We start from the raw sequence: 27,447 nt of genomic DNA, 5'->3' as shown, positions 1-27,447 counted from the left end.
TAGTAATTTGGTTTTAATATTATGAAATGGAAGGGATGCACTGTTCAAACAGAACCGTGCATTTTTGAACAGATTATTTTGCAATGCATGCAGCAGGATCAAAAAATGCGTTTTGATTCCAACTTTTTTAAAAAAATTAAATGTTACTTTTCTGTATTCATACGCGACGTGCTTAACGGCAAGGTCCTTTCCCTTCGCGTTTTCTACTCGCTTCCAGACGGTCATTTCCAGATGTTGGCCAGATAAGAAGGGAGAGCGATGAGACTCCCGGACCTTTTAGCAGCCGCATGGAAATAAGTTGTCCTGCAGGGGGCGACAGAGACTAGCGGGACCGACGCGCCGAAACCCCCGCTCTGACATGAGCCTCGCCCTCCTTTGCATCAAGTACGGTCGGAACAAAGCGAGCCAAAGTGGCCCGCGGTCTACAAACGGATAACGGTTATTAGCGAGGGAACCGGAGGGCAGGAAAGCACCGTTTGCGGCGCGGCGCATGCGCGCAAAGCAACAACGAAACGCTCTATGAGCGTTCGCGGCGCGTCTCGACAGCGGAACGTGCGGCCAGAACTCCTCTCTGCGACACAACGCGGGGAACTTTCCTCACACTCACGTCCGTAGTGGGCGGGGCTACACTTCTCGCCGGCCTTAGAAACCAGATCCGCGCCAACGGAAGACATGACGCAGTCCGTGGTGGTTCAGGGTGAGCGCGCGCGTGCTCTCTCCCGCCCCCTTCTCCCTCCCCCCTCTCTGGCCCCTTTTCACACCACTCTGCTCTGTTCGGCAGCTTGACCTCTGTTTGTTTTTTCACCTCACAGTGGGTCAGTGTGGCAACCAGATAGGATGCCGCTTCTGGGATCTGGCACTGAGGGAACACGCCGCCGTCAACAAGGTAACCGCCTGACGACTGGGAGGAGAATTAAAACGCCAGTCAGCTCGCGCATGCTCAGTAAAATGCAAACGGTTCGGAACGTTTTTACGCGCATGCCTGCTTAACAGCTCCCTCTGCCCCGCCCCTCTGAGGGAGCCGCTGAAAGGTGTGTCCGTTAAACCGCCGCGCTTTGGAATTTGTGGGCGTGGTCCTGGCGCGTGCGCTGGCGCGATTTTTAACGCATTCAGCTAATACTTGTCGCTGAGCTCCGCAGTAGACGAGTTAAAATGGCTGCTTTGTTTAAAAGAGCAAATCCTATTCTTACTCAAGTCATTTTTAGAAATAGCTGCCGTTTCCTTTGTTCTGGCATTCCCGTGTCTTCGTTCGTCTGCTTTAGGCGAGGGACTAAATATACCCGGTGGTCAGGGAATGCTGTTGGGGGAAACGTGGGAAGATTAATGGGCATTGGAAGAACGAAAGGAATGGCTGGAATGTGGAACACAAGATCTCCACGCACGAGCACCATTCTTTTAAAGCTTGTGTGGCCAAAGTGGCACAATTAATATAGAACAGGGATGTGCGCAAGAGAAACTCAAGGTTTGTAGAAGGACAGAGAACACTTTTTTAAAAAAGCTGAAGGGAACAACAACAAAAAGGCCCAGTGAGGACTGAGCATGCTTGGTGGAATGCAGTATCCTGGAAGAAGGGATGGCTAACTAGTCGGAACATTAAATAAGGAGCCATCAGTAGGTCAAGGAAAATCAATAGAGGCATGTTCTCCCCTCCCTCTCCAAGAACTGATCATCCATCAGGATGACCAGGGCAATTTCCATTACGAAACTGGGCCTGAAACCCGATTGAAATGGGTGTTTAAAATCAGTTTCATCCAAAAGACTCTAGAGATGCATAGCCACCATTTCAAGGCCACTGTAACAAGGAGACATCAACCACTTCCTGGACCCCACTAGCCAACTCTTTGTCGGCTGTTATTGGCTAACAAGGGCAAGCGTGATCATTCAGATGGGTCACCTGGGTCACCAGACTACTGATGAAAAAGCTGTCGTTTTCTTGCAGAGGAGTCTAGGATGAGTTGATCCCAGCCACTTGCTCTGCTTGCAGAATATAAGAGGCTACTGGATCAGACCAGTGGCCCACCTTATACCAGCATCCTGTTTTCACAGGGGCCAACCAGATGCCTGAGGGGTTGCCAGGGCAGGCTGGACAACCTCACTCCAAATTTTACTAATAAATATTGAGAGCCTTTAAGTCCAGGTGTGCATTAAAGTATGAAGTCATTCTGAAGAAAATCCAAAATTATTGCTTTACTGTGATGCAACTTTCCTTTTCATTAGGATGTTCTCTCTATATAGAGTCATACTCTTCCACTATAGATATGAAATAATTTGTGGATTCCATGTTTTTGAGCGCTACTTTCACTTTAGTGGCATACATGAGGCTTTATATTAGGAGCATGTATAATATCAGAAGAGTTAAATAGTTTTAAAAATGCATACTTTAAGTCTTAGCACAAGTGTCACACTTTAAGTTTTGCTTACTGAATGATTCTTTTTTAGAAAGGAATTTATGATGAAGCATTAAGCAGTTTCTTTAGAAATGTGAATACCAGGTAAGTTTTCTTCTTATGAACAATCTTAAATTATTAAAGATGCCCTTAAAATAAATAACAACACAATATTTGGGATCCATAGAGAAATGTTGCTTCATCATACCTTGTACTACTGCAGGCAGGTTAGTTAGCACCTTGTGCTGCGTCACAAAAATAAAATTGCAGTGATCCAGCATTTACTTTGTGGATTTCTTGTTCAGTTTATGCCCCACTTATTATTTTTATTTCTCTCCTTCCCGTTGGGTTTTGTAGATACTGTGGGTATCAGTGGGTAGGATCTTGTGTCCAGTCATGTCAGCATACATTACAATCAGTTACTTGTGTCTGACCTGTACTGAATGGGCTTTGGTGCTTTGTGTTCATTGTTTTGGAGTAATTCACATTTTGCAGTATCAACTTGTCTAAATAAGATTGTGGTCAGTGTTGTCCTCGCATCCTGAGCCCTTCAGTCTCCAGTTTGAGTTACTAATGTGCCCTTTAATACCATTGCTTGTCATGTTTCACTATAGGAAAAGTGCTTTATACGTAACCTGAATCTGCTTTTTGCCTTCATGAAACTGTTAACCCCTAGTTTTTTGCAGTTTGCTCTAACCAAGATATAAAATATATAACTGCTTACAATTGGTAGGCATGCCAGGTTTTATTTAATAGTTCTCCTTTGTCTACACAACTGCAGAAATTAAGCAGGTGATGTTTTTTCCATCCCTAGGCTAGGAAAAGCCTAATTGACTTCTGCATGGCAGGCTTCCATAAAATGAGCAAGAGCAATGAAATTCATAAAGTGTACAGTCTTTATATTAGTTCTTGTTATTCTGCTTTTCAATTTAATTTAATTTCAGTGAAAGGGGAAAATTGTAATACTCTGATAGCTTAGGTGTAGTCCTCTTCCATGATTTTTATTAATTTTGCTTCTGTTTTTTCTAGGACAGATGATGATAGCGCTGACTGCAGAGGAAAAATCTATTCCTTAAAAGCACGCGTAAGGGGGAAACATCTTTGATTCTGTCACTTCTTATACTTTGTATGCCTCTGAAATATCTGAAATTTTAGGTTTTATTATATCTATATGTATGTGCACTTGGGTATATGTTTGTTTGAAAACAAATCCTATAGTTCAATTGTAAACGGTAAACTAAAGATAATGGCTTCCAGAAACATATATTTTAACAAACGAGAAACCAAGTAAAAGAAACAAATTGCAAGTACAAGGAATATAGGAATGTTTCAGGTTCCTTAGAGACTGACACTGATCCAGCTATGAGACACACAAACCTTCTGAACTGCGCATGCACAGTTTTCCCCCTTCAATCCAACTGTCATTTCCACACTTAAAGAGCCCGGTTAGAAAAATAAGTAAAAGCTCATCAGAAGATGAGCAAGTTTGTAAGCTAGATTTAATAATTTTCTCTTTATCAGATAGCTAATGGCACAATTGCTGCTTCTCCATACACGGTACCGTTAGCAGTGCCATTTTATTTTATGTACATTTAGCTAGTGATAAAGTACTGTTGGCTTCAATGTGTTTAAATTGAAAATACCAGTGGTGACCATTTTGCACGTGTCCAATTGACACATGTTCTTTTGAAGAAGGCAGGGCGGGCTTACATGCTCTGTGGATGCACACAGGAGTCAGGAACGGAACTCCAATACTACAATAGTGTCTCGGTTTCTGCTGTAGTGCACTCAGGTTACAGAATGTCATCCCCTTGCTGCTTAGCATCAAGTTAAAAACATGGGTATTTAAGTTGCCATTTTGGTTGTGCTAATTATAGTAGGGTCTATCTAGTAGTTAATTTTATTGTTGGTTGTGATTTTAAGATGTTTTATTCTGCTACCTGTTTTGTGGAATATGCCCCAAGAGCATTTGATACAGGGGAGAAAAGATTGAAATAAATAATAAGAAAAGATTAAAAGTTATGTACCATTCTGAAAAAGGAAATTAGCTGAGACATAATAGCAGTCATTCTAATTTGTTTATTTTTTTTAGCAAGAGCATGTTTCCTTATGTGTTGCATATGTGCATTTTAATTCTTGAGTTGCCCTAAATCAGGCTTGCCAAAATGATCCTTTATTAAATTTCATCCTGAGGCAAATAAATTAGAGATATTCTTCTGAAGTCTGCTTTCTTATTCCAAGGGTGTGCTGAAATTAAAGTAAAGAAAGCATTTTTTATCTTTATCTTTTTCATTTATTTTGCGTAATGTTTTTAAAGACAGACGTTCTCAGTCCAAATTCTTTTTGTTCTGCTCCCTAAGGCTCTCCTGATTGACATGGAAGAGGGTGTAGTGAATGAAATTCTGCAGGGGCCATTGAGAGATGTCTTTGATAGCAAGCAGCTGATAACAGATGTTTCTGGCTCAGGGAACAACTGGTGAGGATAGAATTTTTTCCCCTCAAATCTTCATACAAAAATTTCTTACACAGATTAGATGGAAATTGAAAGCAGAACCCCTACATTTCTGTCTTTTTACTTCCTGCAGTCTCTTGAATAAATGGACATGTTAATATTTTATTTTATTGTTACCTTTAGGAAAACTTGAAAACACAACTAACAGCTATTCTGCCAGTATGTCATATCTACATAGCTACTCTTTTTAAAAAACCAGTTTTGTGAATTTCCATGAACAGATGTATCATATTACTGTGTTGGTATTCTTCTACTCCTAGTGTTGTTCATTCTGGTCAAATGGTAATCTAATTACAGATATGAACAGCTGACTAAAGAGAAGAAGGGAAACAGATGGAAATTTAAGTCAAAGAAATCTAAACTTTATAAAAAAATGCTTTTGAATGATTATATAATGAAAGGGGAGATTCCAAACAGAAGATCAAACGATGATCACAAAGAAGTACTAAAAACTTCTAACAAGTCATTCAGTCATTAGGGAAAAATTCTATAATAATACATCTAATAGTAAAAATACTAAAAAAGATATACATCAGATTAAAAACAAGTTAAGACAAAGGATCAGTCCACTAAACCTCAGCTTGACAGGTCAAATTCCACTTAGAATAAAAATGTCTTAACCAGGCAGCAGAAGGCCAAGAGAAAAAGGACAAGGCAGTTCTTTAGAATTCTATCCTGGTCACACTGAACACTGTATGGTTTGGTTATAGCTTTATTTTCTTGATCTTTTTGTTTTTGGTAAAAAGCTTTTGGTAATATGGTATTTTGTTTCATGCTGTTTCACTGATCTTCCCCTGTCCCGTCCCATCCCCCGGCTCTTTTAACATGAATCCATTATCTTTTTGTTTAGGGAGGCAAAGAGTGTCCATGGACACACAGCTGCTGAGTCAGCCCTGTACATGCCAGAAGGCCTTTCCCCTGGTTGACTTTAATGGGGCTCAGCCTGCTATTTCCAGCGTAATTAAAGCTGCTTTCAAATTCTCCTCAGTTTCATTTCATTTAATTTTTAAGTTGTAAACCTTTCTACATTGTTGCTCTGTTAAGACTAAAAAACTCAGTGGGGAGAACTCTGTATAGGCATAAAAATACTTGAAGAATTTAAAACATTTTAAATAAACTAGAATTGTCAGAGTTGAACTAGAAGGGTAGCATATTAAATGTTTCCTCTTTACAGGGCTGTGGGTCACAAAGTGTATGGATGTCAATACCGAGAAGATATTGTTGAAAAGCTAAGAAAGACTGCAGAGCATTGTGACTGTCTGCAGTGCTTTTTTGTCATTCATTCCATGGGAGGGGGTAAGTATGATAAAAGGTGAAACAAAAGCTTAAGAGTTCATGACCTTAAGGACCGCCTCTAGTGCTCCAAACCCAGCACATGATCAAAGATGGGACCCTCGCCTCTCCCCTATCCTCTGGGCATACTAGAGTACTTGGAGGAGGATTTGTCTGTCTCCAACCCAGCACAAACAAGAGTTCCCTTTGACCTCTTGTGTTTGCTGTGTTGTGCAATGAGCTTGGGGCACGCAAGTAGACGTTTCCTGAATCAAAGCTATAACCAATAGAAATCTGGTGATTGAATTGTGGACCTCCTTATCAGAAAATATTTATATAATGCATCTTAAAGCTCTGCTGCATAATGGCATGTTATGCACCAAAACACTTTTGTCAGCATCTTTGTAATTTACATGAGAAGAGCATGGTTCTTGTGCAGCCAGACTCCCAGTTGCAAATCTTACTTGGGTCATAAACTCGTTAGGTGACCTTAGGCAAGTGATTATCCTTGAAATCTATGATCTGTGAATAATAGTACTCTATGCTAGAATATTCTTTTGAGGACAACATTGTAATGTACAGAATACATTGACAGTTTCTAAATGAGCAATATAATGATGTTTTCATTGTAATCTGACAAAAAATGTATTTCTGCAATTAGTATATTTCTATCACAAGCACAGAACACAACATAAATGTTTTTGCTCAGTAAAATACTGTAAATTGGATAGTTCTTATGATGTTGAATGTTTTTGCTTAAAATAATAAGCTAGTCATGATTAGAAAGTCTCATGGAAATAGTGCCTTCAAATCTGGGTCATCTCTTTAAATCCAAATGTTGGATACCATTTGAGATTGCAGTCCATACTGCAATCTCATTATCAAAAGAAATGATATTGGTGAATTGCTACCTTAAGCGCTCATAATTTTTCCAGTAGAAGACAATCTTTGCATCTCCAAATCTGAACTTTCAATTGGTGAACTTTAAAATAAAAATAAAAACCTTTCTCACTTGTAAGAAAATCCAAAGGAAGTTGAATACCACACAAGACTTTTTCATGTACTCTTGTCGTTCTAACTATTTGAATTCTTGCTTCTAGGGACAGGATCTGGTCTTGGTACATTTGTACTAAAGCTTCTTGAGGATGAATTTCCTGAAGTATATAGATTTGTTACTTCTGTTTATCCTTCCCGGGAGGATGATGTCATTACATCTCCTTATAACAGTGTATTGGCTATGAAAGAACTCAGTGACCATGCAGACTGTGTATTGCCAATTGAAAATGAAGTAAGAATTTATAATACTGTACTAATGTATTAAAGCCTTTCTAGATTACAGTTTTAAGTGCAATGTAGTTATTCTTTGTTTATTCTTCATTTTAAAATTTACCTGAAACAACTGAGTAAAATATTAAAGCTTCAATCCTATAATTACTTACCTTGAAGTAAGCCCTATTGAATCCAGCAGGCTTTCTGAGTAGTCATGCTTAGGAGTCTGCTGTACGTTGGATAGCTTTGCATTCAAAAAAATTTACCAGCTTTTTCACCTATGCTTTTTCCAGTCTTTATTTGACATTGTTAGCAAAATTAACCAGATGACCAACAGTGGAAAGTTAGGATCAACCATAAAGCCAGCCAGCTTAGTAACTTCAAGTGCAGGTGGAATAAAGTGTTCTCGGGAGAAACCATTTGATGCTATGAACAATATTGTGGCCAACTTACTGTTGAACTTGACAAGGTGAGCTTCTGAAATTTTTAATTAGATAAGTGGTTGCTAAAACTGAAATCAATGGGTGTCACCTTTAGCTTGTGTGGTAAAATGTCTATGCTCCCCTTTCATTTCTTCCGTTTGGAAAACCCAGCTTCTCTCACGTCTAGTCTACCTACACCCATTATTGTAGCATACTAAGAGACGTTCCTTTTCCATCCCATAATTGAACAGAAGCTCGTAGTGCAACTGTTACGGTATGATGTGGGAGGGAAGCACAGCAGAGATGAATAGCCCTGCTTCACCAGTACAAAGAGGAAAAGCTCTTGTAGCAGCAGCTGAACACAGCAAGCAATACTCTTGTAGCCCCTAGGGTGTTGCTTCTTTCTATATTGCTAAGGGACTTTCCCCTACATTGAAATGATTGCAACACATTTCACAGTGCAAGCTTACAAATATTCAAAAGCGTGATTTTGTATGCTGCAATATATGTGTCCAAACTTTTTTTATATAACTCTTGCATTATCTGTATACAGCTCTGCTAGGTTTGAAGGATCTCTTAATATGGATCTTAATGAAATCAGCATGAATTTGGTTCCCTTTCCTCGACTTCATTATCTTGTTTCCAGCTTGACACCTCTGTATACGTTGGCTGATGTTAATGTGCCCTCTCGAAGGTGGGTAACCTTGTTTGGCATATGAATGATAGTTGCTCACTACATGAAGATAAAATGGAATGTGTTTAGTAACACATGATAAAGTAACGGGAATCTTGTACTCTTGTTATTTTTAAATCTTCAACATACTTTTCAATTGAAATAGTGTTCTATTATTTGATGCATATTTAGAATTACTCTGCTGACAAATTATGATTGTGTTGACATTTGCTAAGTTTTCTCAGCTGCATATTCTCAGATACTCTTTTTTTTTCTTAGGTTGGACCAAATGTTTTCAGATGCTTTTAGCAAAGATCACCAACTGTTACGAGCTGACCCAAAGCACAGTTTGTACCTTGCCTGTGCCCTGTTAGTCAGAGGAAATGTGCAGATTTCAGACCTTCGTAGAAACATTGAAAGGTTTGCACACATCATACATTAGAAGAGAAACTGCTAACTGCTCATACAGCAAATCTTCACAGTTGGTGTTGGGTTTGTAGGATCAAATTCCAGTAAGCTTATTAAGGTTATGTTGATCCACTCCTGCAGGCACAGCTGCATCCAGAGGGAGAGGGGAAAGACTATATTCTCAATAACCTACAGAGACTGAAAAATTAGTCACATATATTTAGGTACATATGTATATAATTTTTCAAATAAATGCTGTTAAATGCTAAGGTAGCATAACATATTTGCCTGAAAATAGGTATTAACACTATCACATACTATTTAACTGAGCATTTAATTAACTTGGGGCTGGATATGGTAATCCAACTTACCCTGATCTGGCAGAAATCAGTCTGGAGTGTGACCCATTTTGACTGGATCTGGAAATTCAAATATTTCGTACTCCCATTCATGTGTATTTGGAAAACCAAACAACCACAGCATTTTGTTTTTTGTCACATAGTTACATGAAATTTGGAGGCATAGCAGCCCCTCCTTGCTACACATTGGACAGGTAAATAGATGAGGGGGATTTTGTGCTAGCAACCTTTTAAAGTTTGCTTTTTCTAAATACGCTCACACATAGAGAGATGTTCGTGTTTGTGTATGGAAGACTGTACAGTCAGTTGAGTGCTCAGTCCTGCCAATTCTCATGCTCTTTGGCCTGTTCAGCTGCATTTCAGTATAGTAATTCGGCTCACTGCCGGTCTGGCACTGGTTTCTATGAAGTAGCAGGGCAGGGTGACTGCTCAAAGCCTTTGCTATGATACATTTGTCTCACAAGACCTACTGACACAAACCCACGACAGCCTGTTTATAAAGACAGTCAGAAAACAAAATACATTGGATGAGATTCTAATCCTGGATTGGAAGTTGGAGGTCTTAATGAGCAAAGTCTAGCTCCCTCACACCCAGCATTCTTCTGTATAGACGCGCACACCCCATTTACGCACCTTCAATATGTGCGCAACTGCACGTGTACATCATGATCCAAAAACGTCACAGAAAGGGGCAGGGCATGGGCAGAACAGGGTGTTTGCAGGCTTTTTCAGTGGTTTCAAATATATGCTATTTCAATGATGCACGCGGTGCCTCGGAACGTAGCCCCCGCGTAAATGGGGGGTTACCTGTATTTAATTGCAACACTGGTTTTTTAGAGCCTGTTTTTAGTTCAGATTGATTCAGATCAACCCAAACCACTCTGTAGTGATTTGTAGCTGCCTTTAGCCAATCTGGATTTGGTAGAAATTGGTCCAATTATGTTTAGGATTCAGCCAGATCGGTTGCACAGCAGTAGCTGAAAGCCCATAAAAGTGCCACTTGGGGGGTGGAGTCAAATGTGCATTTAGGGTTCATGTTTTGTGTAGTTTATTTTACTGTTGCCTTCATGTCAGTCTCCTAATTTCGTATTGCAGGTTGAAACCTTCACTTCAGTTTGTCTCCTGGAATCAAGAAGGATGGAAAACTGGCCTCTGTTCAGTACCACCTGTGGGTCATTCCCACTCATTGTTGGCGCTAGCAAATAACACTTGTGTGAAATCTACTTTTGTAGAGCTCAAGGAGAGATTCACAAGGCTGTACAAGAAAAAGGTATGCCACATAATGAGAAGTAATATTGTCATTATAAGTAGTTCAGTTGTACTTATATTACAAGTGGTATGTGGAAATATGCTGCACTAATGGTAGCCTCTCCACATGCTTCACTTGGACTTACAAAGGGTTATAATACAGTTTGGAGTTAAATAAATGGTTGGGTGACTGTGGTGCAAATGCACATGGACATGAACTGGAGGAAAAGAGAGCGAAAGTAGGAAGTCAAATCCCTCACATACCCAACTACAGTACACACATGCTGGATAGATTGTGCGTGATATTCTTGTTATTATTGTTGTTGTTAACCCTTAATCCAAAAATTATCACAACAGATCTTTACATTAAAGTTATAACCAGTTTTGCACATGGAATTGGAAGAAGACTTGAATTCATTTTGTTCAATGTTCCTGTAAATCATGTGACTAATGTAACATCTATTCTTGCAGGCTCACCTTCACCATTACCTACATATTGATGGGATGGATCAGTCCTATTTCCCTGAAGCGCTTTCATCTTTGTCTGATTTAATAGAAGACTATAATCAGCTAGATGCTGCTAACTGTGGACCTGCTATAGATCCACCAAGACTGAAGATAGCAATGTAGCACTTGTTACAGGGGCGGGGTGTGTGTGTTAAAGTTTAGATCAGCAAATTATTCTCATGCAATCCAGTTAAAAATAACCTGGGACGAACTTACTTTGGCTGGGGTTAGTAAATTTCATTGTCAAAAGATAGTGGAAGTGTTCAGTTTAAGTGACAGTTTCACATATTTCTCATATTGCACAGATGCTGGATTACATATCTCAAAAAAGTAGAATAATTATAATACCTTCTTATGGTCTACCTCTCATGATGTAATTTTAACTTAAGCACTATTTTGAAGATACTTTTATATGTAGATTATGAAAACAACCACTTTAATATAATTTGACCATATCGGATTTTGTCATAAATGAATTTTATTTACAAGATATTTACATAATAAAATGTATAATTTCATAAAATTTGGCCTCGTCCTCGTGAATCCTTGTCTACTACATGCCCCAAACTGTTATACATCTGGTTATCAACCAGTCTAGAGCACCAAATGCAGTTTAACAACATAACATTACTAGCTCTAAACAGCAATACAAGACCTGATATATCTACTACTGTAAACTCAGTACATACTTCTGAACCTTATGTTGTAGAGAACATTATGTTATAGAGATTTTCCATGCAAGCAGAGTAACTTTAAATAACGCAGTTATCCGTGAAACGGCATACAAGAAGGTTCTATCCTCCAGTTCACAAGTCGAGTATTTACATTCTTACCGATTTGCAGGCTTTGATACAATATTTTTAAGAGGCATACAGAAATGCTGCTAAATTGCTTGGCTGCTTTGCTTTGTTTTTGTTGAAGAGAAAAGGAAAATACTAACCTGGGAGATCAATATCAAAGACTGTTCCATAGAAAATTGCCTGTCTAGAAAACTACGTTTTGGTTCCAGTAAACATAAAGGTGTTTCACTACACTATCGATCATCAAGAAATATGCAATTTGATACATACAATCATGCTTTGTAGATCGCATAAATAATCATAAATAAATGCCCAAATCCTTGTTTTGTGTTGACTCCCTCAATCACCCTGATCTATCTGAGGAGATGCATGTGTTGAAGTTTATGTACCCATCACTAGCTGGTTTGGGTGACAAATTGCACACCACCACATTTTCACACAGGTGCAGTACAATCCTATACGTTTCTATTCAGATGTAAACTCCATTGAGTTCTTCTTAATCACAAGTTAACACTATGCACATGCATGCAAACTATTTGGATAAATGATTTTATGCGTTTTGAATTCTTTCTTTTGCAAACAGTCTGATATTGTTCACTTTACAGCTTTGAAATATTGCTTATGCGCAAATTTAGAGAAAAGTGAAGGGGTGTGCACACAATGTCCATGCATTGCACACTTCTCATTCAATCCCTAATCATACCTGCATTGAACAGGGAAGATCTTAAGGGAGCTTTCACTCATGTCAGCTGAACATCTCATGCAGGCTTTATGAGGTCCCTTGCAGACCTGTTCACTGTGGCGATGATCAGGGATTGAGCACTTGGATGTTGGGGTGGGGCTTGTGTATATGCATCTTTGGGCAATCATGTATATGAATCAGTTGTGTATAGGTAACTGATTGAATTTTTATGTTTGAAAACCTGCCATTTTTTTATGGGATTGGTATACCCCTTCCACATAAATTATCAAAGTATTGCATTTTAAAATATTTAAGAAAATGCTTTGTAGCTACAGTATTTAACTGGATATAATAGCCACACATTCTGCTTTTCAAAATAAACACATTAGGGGCAAGCTCTGTCTTGGATGAAAGGATTGCTATGTGAATTCATTTAAAACCTAAAATTTCAAACACAGCTACCTGTCAGTGGTGTTACATGAGCAACTTTTCATGGGAACATTTGACCATTTTCTTTCCTGTGTTGCCACTTACAAGAGTTTGAGTTCAGAAAATATGTTTCCTGGATCATTGCATGTCTTCTGACAAACACAAGATGTAATCCACATCAACTTCCACTTAAAGGAGCCTTCCTTTGGACAATCAAACTGCACTGTAATCATTACAGATTTGTTGGGTATGCAACATCTCTTGTCCAGGCAGATTCCACAAAAGGTTGGTCTATATCTTTGTGTACTTGTGCATCCAGAAAATACTAGTTTCTCTGCCTTGGCAAGCTGGAATGTAGGTCGGCATGTTTTTCCTTTAGGTATCTTGAAATATAAGTAAAAGTAAAATCTTGCTATTATGTTCAAAGTGAAGTTTATTACTGTACATGCATATTGAAGAAGCAGTGTTGAGGCCATGTTTTTAGCCACCTACAGTGCATGCAAATTTAAAATAATAAGTTTAGCATTGCTTGATTTTTGTGCAGTGCTGATAACTTAGTTCTACACAGTTAACTCCTGCAGGTTCACTATCCTACCACTTCAAGACCACTGTGGCACTATATGAGTGGGAAATTTAATCAGTGACCTGTGAGATTCATCCCAGCGCTTTACCACCTGACTTTCTGGACACCTGATTTGGGCTAATATAAACGTGACAACTGGGGAATGCAGTCAGCAAGCACCAGTGCTAATAGACATGGATTATACACTGCACTACAGTATATATTTAAAGCAGCATGATTCCACTTTAAATAGCCATGGCTTTCCCCCAAAGAAATCCTGGGTTCTGTAGTTTGTTCAGGGTTCTAAGAGTTCCTAGGGACCTCTAGTCCCCCTCAAGTAGATGCAATTCGCAGTGTTTGCTGGGAAGAGATTGACTGTTAAATCACTCTTGGAATTGTAGCGCTATGGGGAATAGGGAGTCTATTAACCACTCCCAGTACCCTGAATATACTACAGTTCCCAGGATTCACTGGAGGAATGCAATTCATATTTTAAGTGGTATAATACTGCTTTAAATGAATAGGGTAGATGGCACCTGAAAGAATCTCCTTTGAACACCAGTAGTACAAAGAAGGGCCCAATAATTCTCTATTGGTAGTTATGTGCCATATGTGCAATGTAGAAAACATTCCACAAGCTTCTACAAGATGATCTGTTATTCTTGTCTCCCTAATTTTCAAATCCACAATTGAACAGCAAGACCATAACTTCTCTCCCCACCAGCCCCATGGTTATTTAAAAAATCATACATCTAGCAGTTAATACTTTCAGCCTAATGAGGAAATTGTGTTCTGAAATGTGGTTTACCTTTATGCTCTTTGGAAATTTTGCTTGGCATGGTTGAATGTAGCACAGTCTCTTTTCCTTCCTTATTTCACATTTACTGTTTTCATTGGTCACTCTGTCAGATATTCCCATGCCACAGGTTCGGGAACAAGGTGTCCAAGGAGTTGCTTGAACCAGGCACTTCTTCTTTAAAACAAGCGGTACACTTCTGAAAGCTAGAAGACAGAATTATATTACATCTTGAGCCAAATATTTTTAAGCCGTTTAATTCAGATCAGTTCTACTAAGGCAACCCCAAAATAGCATGGAACATGAGAATTAAGCATGCCAGGTTGCCAGGATCACCTTTTGGATTTTACTTGCTTAAATTACAGAAATTGGGTTTAGATTTTAAGAAATAGCTGCCACAAGTTCAATTAACTTTTATAGGAATTTAGCACCTCAGTCTCCAAAGATTTGATTTTATATCTTGGTAATGCTGCTTGTTTGTTTCTTAATGCCATGACTCTCAAGTCTGCCCTAGAAAGCAAGACATTTTCCTGAAAAAGTTCTTACAAAATAGACTGGCTATGTGAAATACCTGTGTTAAAGTAGATATGGGGCACCTAGGCCAGGCTTTATCAACATACATATGCTGAAAGTTCTGTATCAAATTAGTTTTCTTTAAGAGGATTGGGGTTGAGGGCTTTTATCCCCACATTCCAAAGAGTCGGAGCATTAATAGCTATAGATCTTAAACCTGCTTTTTACAATCTCCACATAGCAAATCCTGATGATGGGAGTTCTACAGGATGACTGACCAGATTTGAAATGTGCACAGTTCAAGAGGACAGAGCAGATATATGAGGGTACCTGGGAAGTAAGCAGCAGCAGCTTAAAAATCACAGCGCAGGAAGCAAATTTAAAAGCCTGGCACAGATCTGAAATAAATAAAGCAAGGTTACAAAGCTGTGGGTTTATATATATATTTGTTGTACATAAAATAATTTCATTGCTTTTACAACAGGGATTTGTTAACTAGGGCAGTGCATGCAGAAAGAAGGAAAGATAGTAAAATATTAAAATTAAGCTTGTTCGGCAAGATACGGAAGGAAAAAACCCTTAGCTTTCAAAATTAATTGTGAGAGCATGCAAACCATGCATTAATAGTGTATAAATCATAAGCTGCTTGGATTGTTTTGGAGGTTCTCAGCATTTTCATAGAAGTAAGATTGCAACTGTGTGTTTTGTCTAATCTGTCTTTTTCAACTTTTCTCTACTTGCTGCCTAGTCTTGCCCTAATATCTTGCAAGCAACATTACAGGGCATGTTCTACATCCAATGTGTGTTGATATCTTCTGAAAAGCTTTTCTATGTTACAGGAGTCATATTGTTTTGGACCCCTAGGTTGGCTGGTGTACTTCTGACTATATTGATAATGTAGCTGAAAAATCTGGAAGGCCATCCATTCTGGGTCCTGCATGTGGCCCTCGGTGTAACTTCATGCGGTTGGGGTGATAGAGGGAAGAATGGAGAAAGCTCAAACAAATGGAGTCATGGAAGGAGGGGGGGGGAAACAGTCCTCCCAAAGCAAGTTGTTCCCATTCTTTCTGGCAGCTTATGGGGTGGAGAGGGGAGAGAGACAAAGGGGCATAAAGAGAGAAAAAGGAGTGGCAGCACTAAAGTTGTGGCTCTGGCACAGAGCCCCCAAAAGATTACCTCTGAGGCTCTTGACACAAAGGTTTCCCAATCCTGCCCCGGAACCTAACAGTGACCTACAAGAAGAGACAAGCACCTACTCTACCCCAATCTAACAATTATAAATTCAATTATAAAGCTGCCCTACAAGTACCAGAAGTTTTTGTTACCTATTTAAAAAGGGGAAATGCAAATAACTTTACCTGCCTCAAATAATAAGGAAACACCTCTTTAAAAAAATAAATCTATCATGAAGAAGATATCAGTCTAGCCTTGCCTACCTGACATTAATCTGTAACTGGTTGACTGCTGCTCCTGCTGTCCTGAAACACATTTGGATTGTCCAGATTTCTTTCTGCTCTTCGGTGCTGCACATTCATTAGGTGCTGGCTTTGAGATGAAGACAGGTGTACATCCAATTGCACCATTCACACACAGACATTTGTAAAGAGGAGTGGGCTGGAAGTTGTAGCCATTGACATAGTGCACCCCATTGAGCTCACAACCCACTGCTATCATATCTGGGAATAGTGAAGAAAAAAACCAAGTAAACCTGTGTGGATCCCTGCAAGAGGTCTGTTCTAGACAAATGGAACGTAAGACTTCCTAGGCGACATTTGTTAATAACAGTAGAGTTTAGCTTTTATGGGTCCTTTGGAGTATTCAAATAACTACATATACTTATTTTGCATATATAAATTTACTGACTATTAAAAATCCACAATTCAGACTGCTTAAGATTTTGCACCTACTGTAGTATAACCCTTGACTATGACAGCAGGATATAATATCACAGTTGCTACAACCATTATTTTATTTGCTGTTTCCCAAAAATCTTCTATAAAAGGGCAACGCCACAAGATTCCTTTCCAAAGCTCTCTGTGGGTGCCTGAGTTCCTAACGGTTAGCAGAGTCCAATTTAGAGATATAATTTCCAAATTGTTAAACACCAGCAATAATAGTTTTCTTAAAAATTTAAGGCCCATTGACATCAAGAAAATACATTTTTTAATTATCATTTAGGGTTGCATCTCCTTTGAAAGAAAATGGGTGTGAAACTGAAGAAAGCAATGGAAGTCATGGTGTTACATTTTATTCCCTATTCCCATACTACACACGTGATAGAAAATAGAAAAAAACGAGGGACTTACATGCACATACTCCATTTTCATACCTAGGCTTATCTGCAGAGTAGTCGCAGTATAGCCCCTTGTGGGGGTCACAGACCTCAGCTTCATTACATGTTTCCCCTGATTGCTTGGCACACATCTTGCAGCATCCGCAGCCATCCTTCACCAGGCTCACCCCGGGACTGCAGGTTGGTACCACTGGGCATCTGCAGGGCCAGTGGCATAGCTCTCTGCGTTGATGAACCTCTGCAGATTTTTCTCCAGGCTTTCCTTGCTTCTGCCTGTTGGTTTGCACCCTGCAAGAAAGCTTTCATATAGGTGGACTTACCTGAGAGCTGGAAAACATCCAACAAAAATGGCAAATGTGCGTGTGTATACACACAAACACACTGCTGTTATTTATATTTATTTCCCCTTTCGCAAGAGATCGTGGCAAGCTACAGTTATATACAATACAACAACAAAATATTTTCCCTTGTAAAGAAAATCTTGTTTAACTCTGTCCTAATTGGTACTGTATAATGCAGTGCTTTTTTCTGGGGGGATGCAGGGGACGCATACCCTTAAACATTTTGTGAATCTTTGTATTTTGGGCCATTTACTGTATTTATTTTCCCCGATTTGAACTATAAAAGGGTGGTTTTCTTGAGTCAAAATGACAGTACCCCTAAACATTTTTAAAGAAAATTCTATAATGCATTTGTCTGTTGGATCTAATGCCCGGCCAGGAGGATTCCCAGCCTCCCAGACACACAGGGGCATGTATTCAGTCTGGTCAGGTATGACTGCCTCCCTTTGTACAGCAGTCTACATTCTAGCTAGGCAAAAGTCAGAGGTATCTACATACACACCATGTACACATGCACACACACACATCTCCATCGAGTCAAGTAAATGGCACTGTACCCAGATGGTACAGTGACACAGAAACTATACAACTATAAATATCCTCAGGGCTATGGGGCAATCTTAGTATCCTTACAACAACAGCTTTCGATGTGGGGCTTGGCTAACAGTGTTTAGCCAGCTTCCTGCTTCAATTGCCAGGTGTAGTTTAGGACCAACTAAACCTGAAACTATTCACACAGTTCGCAATTGTAGATCACATCTTAAAAGTGAACAACAAGCATTGGAAGGCCCTGATTTGCACCAGGACCCTGGCATGAGGGTAGAGGGCTTTCACCCTTTCTTTGTGTGTCCCCACTGTGGTCCTAATCTAAAGTTACCAGATGTCCCCGTTTCCTGGGGACAGTCCCCGGATTTACAAATCAGTTCCCTCACAAAATCCATCTGTTTAGTAGGAAGTTGAAAAGTATCCCCGGATTCATTGAAAAAAATCTGGTAACCTTATCCTAATCCAGCCCAGGGGCCCTGAGCTTGCTATTACCATTGGGGAGAGGAGGCTGGAAATGGTGTTCATAACTTTTCTTTCCTTTCCTGTGCAAACGTTCACAGGTGCAGCACCATGTCACTAACCGATGACACTATTTGTGTACTTTACGTTACTCAGGAGCTTGAGCAACTTACTCAGGATATGCTATTCTGGAGGCGCAAGGGAGCATCTGTAAATTCTTGCGTCCAATGGCAGTGCCTACAGCACACAAGTCAAATATTTGAGAACTGGGCAGTGGGCACATAGCTGGAAGAGCCTCAATAATATCCAGTGAGAGGAAAGAAAATGAAGGCCTGCCAGCAAAGGATTTCTTTTAATAACAGCACATGCGTACATGCATATTCAGCAGATTGGCGCTCCTACAAAACAAGCTGCAGGAATCTTTCAGGGGACCATGCTCCATACACAGAAATATTAGTTTTCCCCACTCTACTCCCCCAAGTGCAAACTTCTGTAATCTTTAGAAAAACTAGTTCTGCTCTACTCTAAAATTATCTGTTAACCGTCCTGGAAAAAGTGTACAGCTAATATTGAACAGTTTTGCTATCCTTATTTCACTGATTACTTATAACCTGCCTTTCCTTCCCAAGAGAATCCCAAAGCAGCTAACATAAACATAAAAGCAATTAATGCAAAATATCAGAATGATAATAAACATTATAAAACAGAGTATATCAAAACACAAGGCAAGTTTTTTTAAAATCCCCCTTTTCAGTATCAAGTTGATTTCCACAGTTTTATCTTTCTTTCTATCCATAAAGCCTTTTAGGACCGATTAACCATTTCCCACCAAGTAAAAACAGTGGAGTGCAGAACTGAAAATTGTGCAGCAATTTCTTGCAGCAAAGGTACTATTGAACAAAATACTTGTGATAGGAATCAATAGTAACCTTGCAATGTTATTTTTTTAACTAGGTGGAAAGGAGATAATCAGTCCTAAAAGACTTTATGGCTAGGAAGAAAGATAAAACTATGGAAAATAACTAGATACAGAAATGGGGACGAGGAAGAAACTGCTTGTGTACTCTAGAAATCCCATTTCCATGTAATTTGGGTCATTTGTATTGGTCGATGAAAAATGACTAGATTTAGTTAATAAAATTAAAGCTGTTTTCTAAAAGCAAATTTATTTGTAACTCAAGCAGACTGTACCATGAAAGACAACAGGGACCTAAACAGGGGGGATATGCTTGCTTTAAACATAGTAGCAGAAAACAATTTATAAAAATTTCTAGAGACTCCCCAAAAAAACGCTCTAAGAATTTTATAAAAGCATAATGCCATAATAATCCAATCAAGTGCCTTGTGTTAGAATTGCAAATTATGTAAAAAGAAAAAAGAATCACCCACAAGTAGGAACAACTCAATATTATGCACAAACAATTTATTCCCTTAAGTTAATTTCACTTGCTTAAGAAGCAAAACAAAAGTTTCAGCCTTTGTTCTGGCGAGGATTTTTTTTCTAGAAAACTTACCTGTTGAGCATAAGTGATTATAAGGATGGTGGGGATGAGGAGCCACTGCATGTTCCTGTGAAGGCAGAAATGAAAAACAGAGAGAGTGAACAGGCTGAGCTGTGTCAGAGCCAACACCATGCACAAAGTCTCCTCTGTCTCTCCTCTGCAAACCTTCTCTCCTCAGCACACTCACAAAGACACACATATTCATGTTTGGAATCCCTCACAAAAAAACTAGCTTCATCCTGAATCTTTCAAATAACTCTTTTTCCTGAGGCTTATTCTCCAAATTAGGCTAGTTGTGCCTGCTCATTACTTTTAGGAATATATTTTAAAATATTTCCCCTTATTTCAGAGCATTATTTTTTAATGCAAAGCATGAGATTGTTCCCTGGCTTCTTCTTTTTTTTCAAATTTCAATCTAGCAAATCGTGAGGCACTGCTCAGGGGTAGGTTGTGTCTGTCTGAAGATGTAAGAGATGTGGGGGTGTCCATATTGGGTATGGCAGCTTTGAGATCAGGATTAAAGCTAGGGAACAAGTAGACTGGTAGGATGAGGATTGTCTACAAACCATAGAATCCTAGAATTGTAGAGCTGGAAGGGACCCCATGGATTGTCTAGTCTTGTCCAACTCCCTGCAATACAGGAATCTCAACTAGATCATACATGGCAGATGGCCATTCAACCTTTGCTTAAAAATCTCCAAGGAAAGAGAATCCACCACCTCTTGTGGGAGTCTGTCGAACAGCTCTTACTGTCTGACAATTCTTCCTGAAGTTTAGCTGGAATCTCATTTCTTGTAACTTGAAGCCACTGGAGGAGAAAACAAGATGGAATTGGAACATTTGGTTGAAATGGCTGTCACTGATACAAAAATACCAAAGAACTTTTGGGAGATATTTGGGAAGTTATTAATTTAGGGGCAGGGCAATAGAGGTTGGAAGGAGAGTGAAGAGGAGCCCAAATCATAAATAGTTGTTTGCACTGATAAGTTGTGGAATATTTTGATCAAGAACCCCTAAATAGCACACTCTGTGCCTGGACTGAACAAGGCCTAAAACAGCCCCCTTTGCTAATTTTAGCTTTGTTACAGACTTCAGGAAAGCAGCTGCTTAAGGAAGGCTTGTGAAAGATGATTCAGACACCCCTATTTAAAGGTGTCAGTGCAGCAAAATATTTGTCAACAAATGTCAGAAAAAACAAATCACTTTCATAGATTCCTCCCTCCTCTCTCCTTCCAGTGTACCCCCCAGAGAGTCATTTCTGCTCTTCAAAACATAGCCGAGAGTTTCCTCAGGCTAATCTCTTTCCCAAGAGCTTAAAGCTGAACTGAACCATAAAGTGCCCTGCAGGCTTCTGCTTCCAGTGTTCTCCGCAGCAGCTACATTGGCTCATTGCTCTCTAGCTGAAGCAAGCTGCTGATTGCTACATTTAAGATGCCCTAAATTAGCTGGAGCTGGCTGCCTCAAGATGGAGGAGTTCCAGTTGACAACAGAGTGGTAGCTGACTGTTTAGGGGCACAAAATTCTCATCACTGCAATATTATTAAGGGCTCATCGACAAGGGAGTTCAATGTGGATTTGAAGCTGCTTATGCCTCTCTTTGTTTCACCCACATAGTATCATTCTCACCTACCTGGCAGCCTGCACTTTCCCTCCATTAAATTTGGATTTTCCTGATCCAGGGATAATCCAGCAAGGAAGTATATCCAATGTAAAATTACATTAGCCACGTGTGGATGCTCTTAAATACCGTTATTGTGTGGGTGTGTTGACATTTTTGGGGTGCTATCACCACACACCGTACTCCCATTTTATTCCATCTGTCCAACGGAAACAATGCTGTGAAAAAATATAAACAGATTTATTTATTTTTTGCAGAATTGTTTTAGCACAAAACAGCTGCATTAAGAGCCACACAGGCATGCTTGAATGGGAGGGAGAGAGACATCTTCCTGGCAATGATTATTTAGCTTAAAGAGATGTGACCAATTTTCAGTTACTCAGATCTGCAAATTGCCAAAACAAAGCAGGGCCACAAACAATTTAAAAATTAAAAGTGTGCACAGATAGATAAACAGGCTTCATGTGAACTCAGAGAGTCAGGAAGTACTGAGCAGCAAGGAAAACACACAGTGCAAGAAGCACCCACTAATGCGAACCGGAAGCAATGAGATAGACTTCAGATGCATAAAACTGAAGGTGCTCACGTATAGATGGTGCAGCATAAACGTACATGTGTACACAGTGCATGGATACAACACAGGAGAGCTGAGACAGATCTAATTTGTTCAAGAGCATTACTGCAACCAACCTACCTCCAAACAAAGCTGTCCCTTTTTGATGACATCATCTGAAGCCATTGAAGTTTAACTCTTTCTACTATAACAGCCACAACAATAAGATATCAAAACCATATAACTATTTTCTTTAGAAGGTGACAAGAGGTTTGTCTTTGCTCCTCTGAGAAAGCAATGAAAATACAAAACCTCAACAGGAGAATAGTTACAGGAGAAACCCAGTCAGATGGGTGGGATATAAATTATATATTATTATTATTGGAATAATATCTAGTAGTACACAACCTGTGCCCATCACACTTAACAAGAGCAGCAAATTCCAATAGCTGAAACAAGTAGGCTGGTATTGGACAGTATCATCAGGACTACATCAGACAACTTGTAATTATCAAAGATAATCTTTGCTGTCCCTGGTTACAAACTCTAACTGCTGATGGCATAAGGCAGTGGAGATTCTAGCTCCCAGAGCTTTAGCACGTCATCAATTGCTATATTGTGATGTGCACACAAAGACACTTAATATCGTCAATAAAAATACATTAAAAAATATAAAAAATGACCACATCCTTCGTTTTTAACCAAACTGGTGTCAATGACTTGAACACAGCTCTTATATGAGGTGTGTGCTCTGTGAAAGTCTACAAAAAAAGAGAAATAGGCTTGAATCTCTTTTTGCTTCAGTTTTCCAAAGATGTACATCCGTTGACTACTATGATAGGAATGCTATTCATTTTTTAACTCATCTGAGTGAATGGATAATCAAGTTCTCTGTTTCCATGGAAATGCCAGCTGGAAGCTGAGCATAAAAGCATTCCCTTAGTTTCATCTGTTGAAATGGGAGGGGCTGTGGGGGGGTAGGCTTAACAATTCAGAATGGACATAGGGTTACTGCCTGTGGGTTATCCTTTGAAATATTCCCTGGATGTAGAAAGCTGTTGAAGTTATGAGACAAAACCCCAAATCTGCCGCAACTCTTGCCCAAGACGAATTGGCTAATGAGATTATGGAGGCATTTGGGGATGTAAGGGGTACTTTTGCCTGGCCTTTAGATTTTAAAAGCCCTCAAGACGGTTTACAAAACAAACGTCACATAAAATTTTGATCTGTGCTTTCTCCTTCTACTACCAACGCAAAGGAGGATGCAAATGGCAGTTGGTCCCAGGAAGGTCAGTGGAGTGGGGGTCTTGTTTAGGGTTACCAGATGTCCCCGGTTCCCGGGGACAGTCCCCGGATTCACCATTCTGTCCCATGGACAAAATCTGTCCCCGGAATGTCACCGGATTTTAATGTCCCCAGATTCATGCCTGGGGACTTCCAGGGAGGCAACATGGTGGACACCATGGCAGCGAGCAGCACCGGAGGTCCCGGCCATGTCAAAGTTCCAGCCAGCCAGTCCGCCACTGGGGCGCGGGGGGTGGGGTTTGAAACATTCTCGGGAGACGAAGCCTCCCTCCCTCCGCGCCGCCTCCGGCACCAGCAGCCTCTCTTGTGAGGAGGGCTGTGTGCGAGTCTGCTGTTTGTCCACCTCTGGTAACAAGACACCACCACGCCAGTTAAATCTCCATAGAGTCTGCACTCACCCTCCAGCAGTCTCCAGTTTATGGGAAGCTGGTGCCTTGTGTGTGTGTTTTAATGTGTGTTTGCCCAAGACCAGTGAGTGCCTTTACTCCATCTCTCCCCCGCCCCACCCACCAACCTCTTTGTTTGGTGTTTGTGTGTTGTAGATGGGCTTCTCCGCCTGCCTTGTGTCAAGGTGCACGACTGACAACTTTGGGGTCCCCCCCTAAAAAAAGGTCAAGAACTCTGAACAACCCTTTCCTAAAATAAAGCATGAAATCCCCCCCCCCTCAAAAAAAGTGTCCCCGGATTCCTTGAAAAAAATCTGGTAACCACAGTCTTGCTGCCTTGCTTCTTCCTCTGATGCTGGTGTTGGAGGCCTTGCTGCTGATTCTCTCTGTGGTCCATGGAAGGGAGGAGCCAAAGAGCAGTTGACCCCTCCCAACCATGCCAATGAAGGCAGTCCTGCTGCTGCCTTTCATCTCCCTCCAGTCATTCCCTCTGGGATTTCAACAAGGCTTCCATCTTGCATCTTCTTTCTGAGCAACATGTTTCAATAGCCAAAAGCCTCCGCTTTGGTTTTCCGGCATCCATCTTCCTTGTGGGAAGATGTTCCACCAGGAGAAGGTCAGTATAGCACTTACTTGTGCATAACCTGAAAACAGTTGCGTGGAATATCATATGACTTACTACTGTAGTTATAAAAATGGGGCCACTTTTCATCTGCTTCACAAGAGAGGGAATGGCAGCATTTTATACATTACATAGGCCCCATCTGGACAACTAAAGCAATCATGCAACTTTAAATTTTAGTATCTGGAATTTAGTAATCTGAATTACTTTCCCTCATATCAAAGAACCATAGAGTTGGAAGGGACAACGAGGTTTGGCCCAACATGGGGCTCGAACCCACGATGCTGAAATCAAGAGGCTCATGCTCTACTGACTGAGCCAACTCTATCACCACATGGGACAAGCTGGAACCCGGAGGCACCCTACAATACAATTACAATTTCTTCACCACCGTCATTTTGACAGAGTAAGTCTAATTCTTACCTGTGTTTTGTTGTGCCTCCACTCGTACTCTAAGAATCAGTCCAAATGTGCTGAGCTCCTTGGAATTTTTTCCCTGCTGTTCTTGGGATTTTCCAGCTGGCAAATGGCTATGTGTCACTTACAACACTGGTGACTCTTACATTTGAAATCTATCAGTGATAAAACATAAAATATCAGCAAAAAAATTGCTTAAATTCCCACCGCATTAAGTTACATTAACCTTTTGTAGTGGTTGGTCACCATAGTTAAATACTATCTAAAGTCGTTATGGGTTGGAACTAAAACTGCACCCTTCAGCTTGTTCTTGTGGTTACTTTCGTTTTATCTATGTTGTACTGTAATGTGATAGCCTGTTCATAAAAACACAGCCTCTTGTTCTGGCCTACAAAGGGAGTACCCTTGCTTTAAATACAGTGGTACCTCGGGTTACATACGCTTCAGGTTACATACGCTTCAGGTTACACACTCCACTAAGCCAGAAATAGTGCTTCAGGTTAAGAACTTTGCTTCAGGATAAAAACAGAAATCAGGCTCCGGCGGCGCAGAAGCAGCAGGAGGCCCCATCAGCTAAAGTGGTGCTTCAGGTTAAGAACAGTTTCAGGTTATGTACGGACCTCCAGAACAAATTAAGTACTTAACCTGAGGTACCACTGTATAGAAAAACTTTTCCTACTTTTTTCCTCAAAATTCAGATTCATCATGATAAACAGCATGAATGAGATTATTAAATAAAAGCAAATATAGGCAAGGGAGGAAAATATAAATTGTGGGGAAGCTGTGAGCCTAGAGATTTTTTAAAAATTCAGCGTAAACAATCATCATGTCCCTGTCACTGTCTGTGTCATATACCAAGGCAAGAATTGTCCAGTGAAAAGTAATAATATGCAAGCAAGTCATTTTACGTTAGTGTTACCCTGTCAGAGGGCCTCAGTAATAACACTGCATTTATTTTGGAAACACAATAATTCAAGGCAGATAAACAACAGAAAAAGTTTTGAGCGTAGACAGTGAAAAATCAGAAAGTCTGCAATCAAACACATTTTCTCTTAAGATATAGAATAGCTTCCAATATAATATAGGGCCAGCAGATTTCCACAGGAGCTCTGCAAAGTTCTTATATATTTGTCATGGACAGAGCAAAAAGTAAATGGATACAATGACTGCAAAAAGGTGTAATGAGGGGTGGAAAGGAATGCAAAAATGTAGACCTACTTTGGACCAATGACAAGGGACATAGGTTAGCCCTACCTTGGACCAATGACAATAGACACAGGTTGGCAGGGCACATGTAATTGTGGCCAGCTATCTCTATACAAGTATTGTCACAGTTGGGTTATTAAAAGACATTTTCAGTCACAGAGACTGCTTGAGCCTCTAATGACAATGTTGGATCAATAAGCAACTCACATGGCAATCTTTATTCTTTAGGGATGGGTGCAACTCCTTACAGAATGGGTTGAGCACCACTCATCCAAGTAAATGAATCACCTATCAACAGTACAGCTGTCTTGTCTGGATTGAATCTCTGTTCACCTAATCCAGTCCATTAGCTCTTTTTGTCTTACCTTTCGTCTCTCTGCATCAATTTTTGAACTGTAAACAATGCTCTCAGTTGCAGGGTTTCTAAAATTTCAATATTGTTGCTCTTTTGTATATTAAAGAAAACAAAAGAGAAAATGCTCAATAAAAGAATCATTTAAAAAAAAATAAGATTTTGTAGTGTTGTGGCTTTTCTTAAATGAAGCCATACAACACTTTTGCTTCTGAAAGACATCTTGGTGCAAATTGGCTGAATAGCAGTTTCAAAGCTTTTCTGGCTACAACTAAACTGCTGTTTTGGGGCTGGGATAAAATTTGCATCATAATGTCAGAACGAAATTATGCAAAAGGATGGCAGTGTGACTGCCAAAACTATAATAATATATTATTAAGTGGGATGGGAAATCTATAAAAGAGAGTTTCAAGTGAAAGATAGCTGACATGCAAAATCACATTCAGGGTAATTTAAAAGGCATCATGGTTGGTCTTGGAGTTCATATCAGAGATTCTGTTATTAATTGAGAACCAAAAAGGCTAACAGCAAAATGTTTCAATAGACATTTCTGGTTCAAAAAGGCCTCATTCCTAGCATATCTATTCCCATGAGTTTTGCAGCAAGGGAGGCCATATCCTGTGAATAAATGCATGACATCATGATGTATCCATGGTGACAAATCATTGGCATAAACATGAAGTTTTATGATTTCACAGTTGGACTAAAGGAGAAAAAAAGAAAATTAGTGTAGAGCACAAGGAAAGCTTTTACTTCAACACCACTTAAGGGAATACAGAACACAGCAAAGAGAGAAAATTGCTTTCCATTTAAATGTTCTTTTCTAGTTTGCCCTACAGTGAAAGACCCTTTTTAAGACATATAATTTGGGTAATGATGCCTATCCATTTTGAATATGCAGAATAATAATGATGAAGCTAATCTAGTGTTGGGGGGAAAATTACACCATTAATACTAGATGCTTTCTAGCAAGACGTTGTCGGCATTTGAAAATAGATTAACATTTCT

At 39.8% G+C, this 27,447-nt stretch overlaps 2 protein-coding genes and 1 long non-coding RNA gene across 9 annotated transcripts in view; 1 reads left to right on the top strand and 2 right to left on the bottom strand.

Annotated features, from left to right (window-relative positions):
• LOC310760351 overlaps positions 1-932 on the bottom strand; it is a 611,207-nt gene extending 610,275 nt beyond the window's left edge. For all 4 annotated transcript variants that reach the window (XR_014546908.1, XR_014546909.1, XR_014546910.1 and 1 more), the window contains exon 1: positions 806-932. This is a non-coding gene — a long non-coding RNA (uncharacterized lncRNA). The remainder of the gene's footprint in view (positions 1-805) is intronic.
• Positions 416-11,580, top strand: TUBE1 (tubulin epsilon 1). Of its 4 annotated transcripts, XM_083608623.1 has the most exons (12): positions 416-697; positions 813-886; positions 2,440-2,492; positions 3,417-3,471; positions 4,748-4,863; positions 6,074-6,195; positions 7,272-7,459; positions 7,734-7,909; positions 8,416-8,556; positions 8,815-8,955; positions 10,398-10,572; positions 11,022-11,580. In XM_083608623.1, the coding sequence occupies exons 1-12, from the start codon at positions 673-675 to the stop codon at positions 11,178-11,180; spliced, it is 1,425 nt and encodes a 474-aa protein (XP_083464749.1). In that variant the 5' UTR covers positions 416-672; the 3' UTR covers positions 11,181-11,580. The 4 variants fall into 4 exon arrangements, with proteins under 4 accessions (XP_083464749.1, XP_083464750.1, XP_083464752.1 ...); XM_083608624.1 differs by lacking the exons at positions 416-697; positions 813-886 and adding an exon at positions 1,011-1,031; XM_083608626.1 differs by lacking the exons at positions 416-697; positions 813-886 and adding an exon at positions 1,086-1,462 and having other exon boundaries at positions 3,422-3,471.
• Positions 11,581-11,979: 399 nt separating this feature from the next.
• CCN6 (cellular communication network factor 6) lies at positions 11,980-20,184 on the bottom strand. The gene is made up of 5 exons (XM_083608693.1): positions 19,993-20,184; positions 17,146-17,431; positions 16,276-16,515; positions 14,339-14,532; positions 11,980-13,351 (listed from the first exon to the last, which is right to left on the bottom strand). Exons 1-5 carry the CDS (start codon positions 20,110-20,112, stop codon positions 13,070-13,072), a joined length of 1,122 nt encoding a protein of 373 aa, XP_083464819.1. The 5' UTR covers positions 20,113-20,184; the 3' UTR covers positions 11,980-13,069.
• Positions 20,185-27,447: the final 7,263 nt, after the last annotated feature.

The sequence above is a fragment of the Podarcis filfolensis genome, assembly GCF_964270895.1.
Source record: "Podarcis filfolensis genome assembly, chromosome: 3".
NCBI classification, from domain to species: Eukaryota; Metazoa; Chordata; class Lepidosauria; order Squamata; family Lacertidae; genus Podarcis; species Podarcis filfolensis.
The sequence above is the reverse complement of the archived record's forward strand: the minus strand, read 5'-3'. Positions and strand labels throughout refer to the sequence as shown.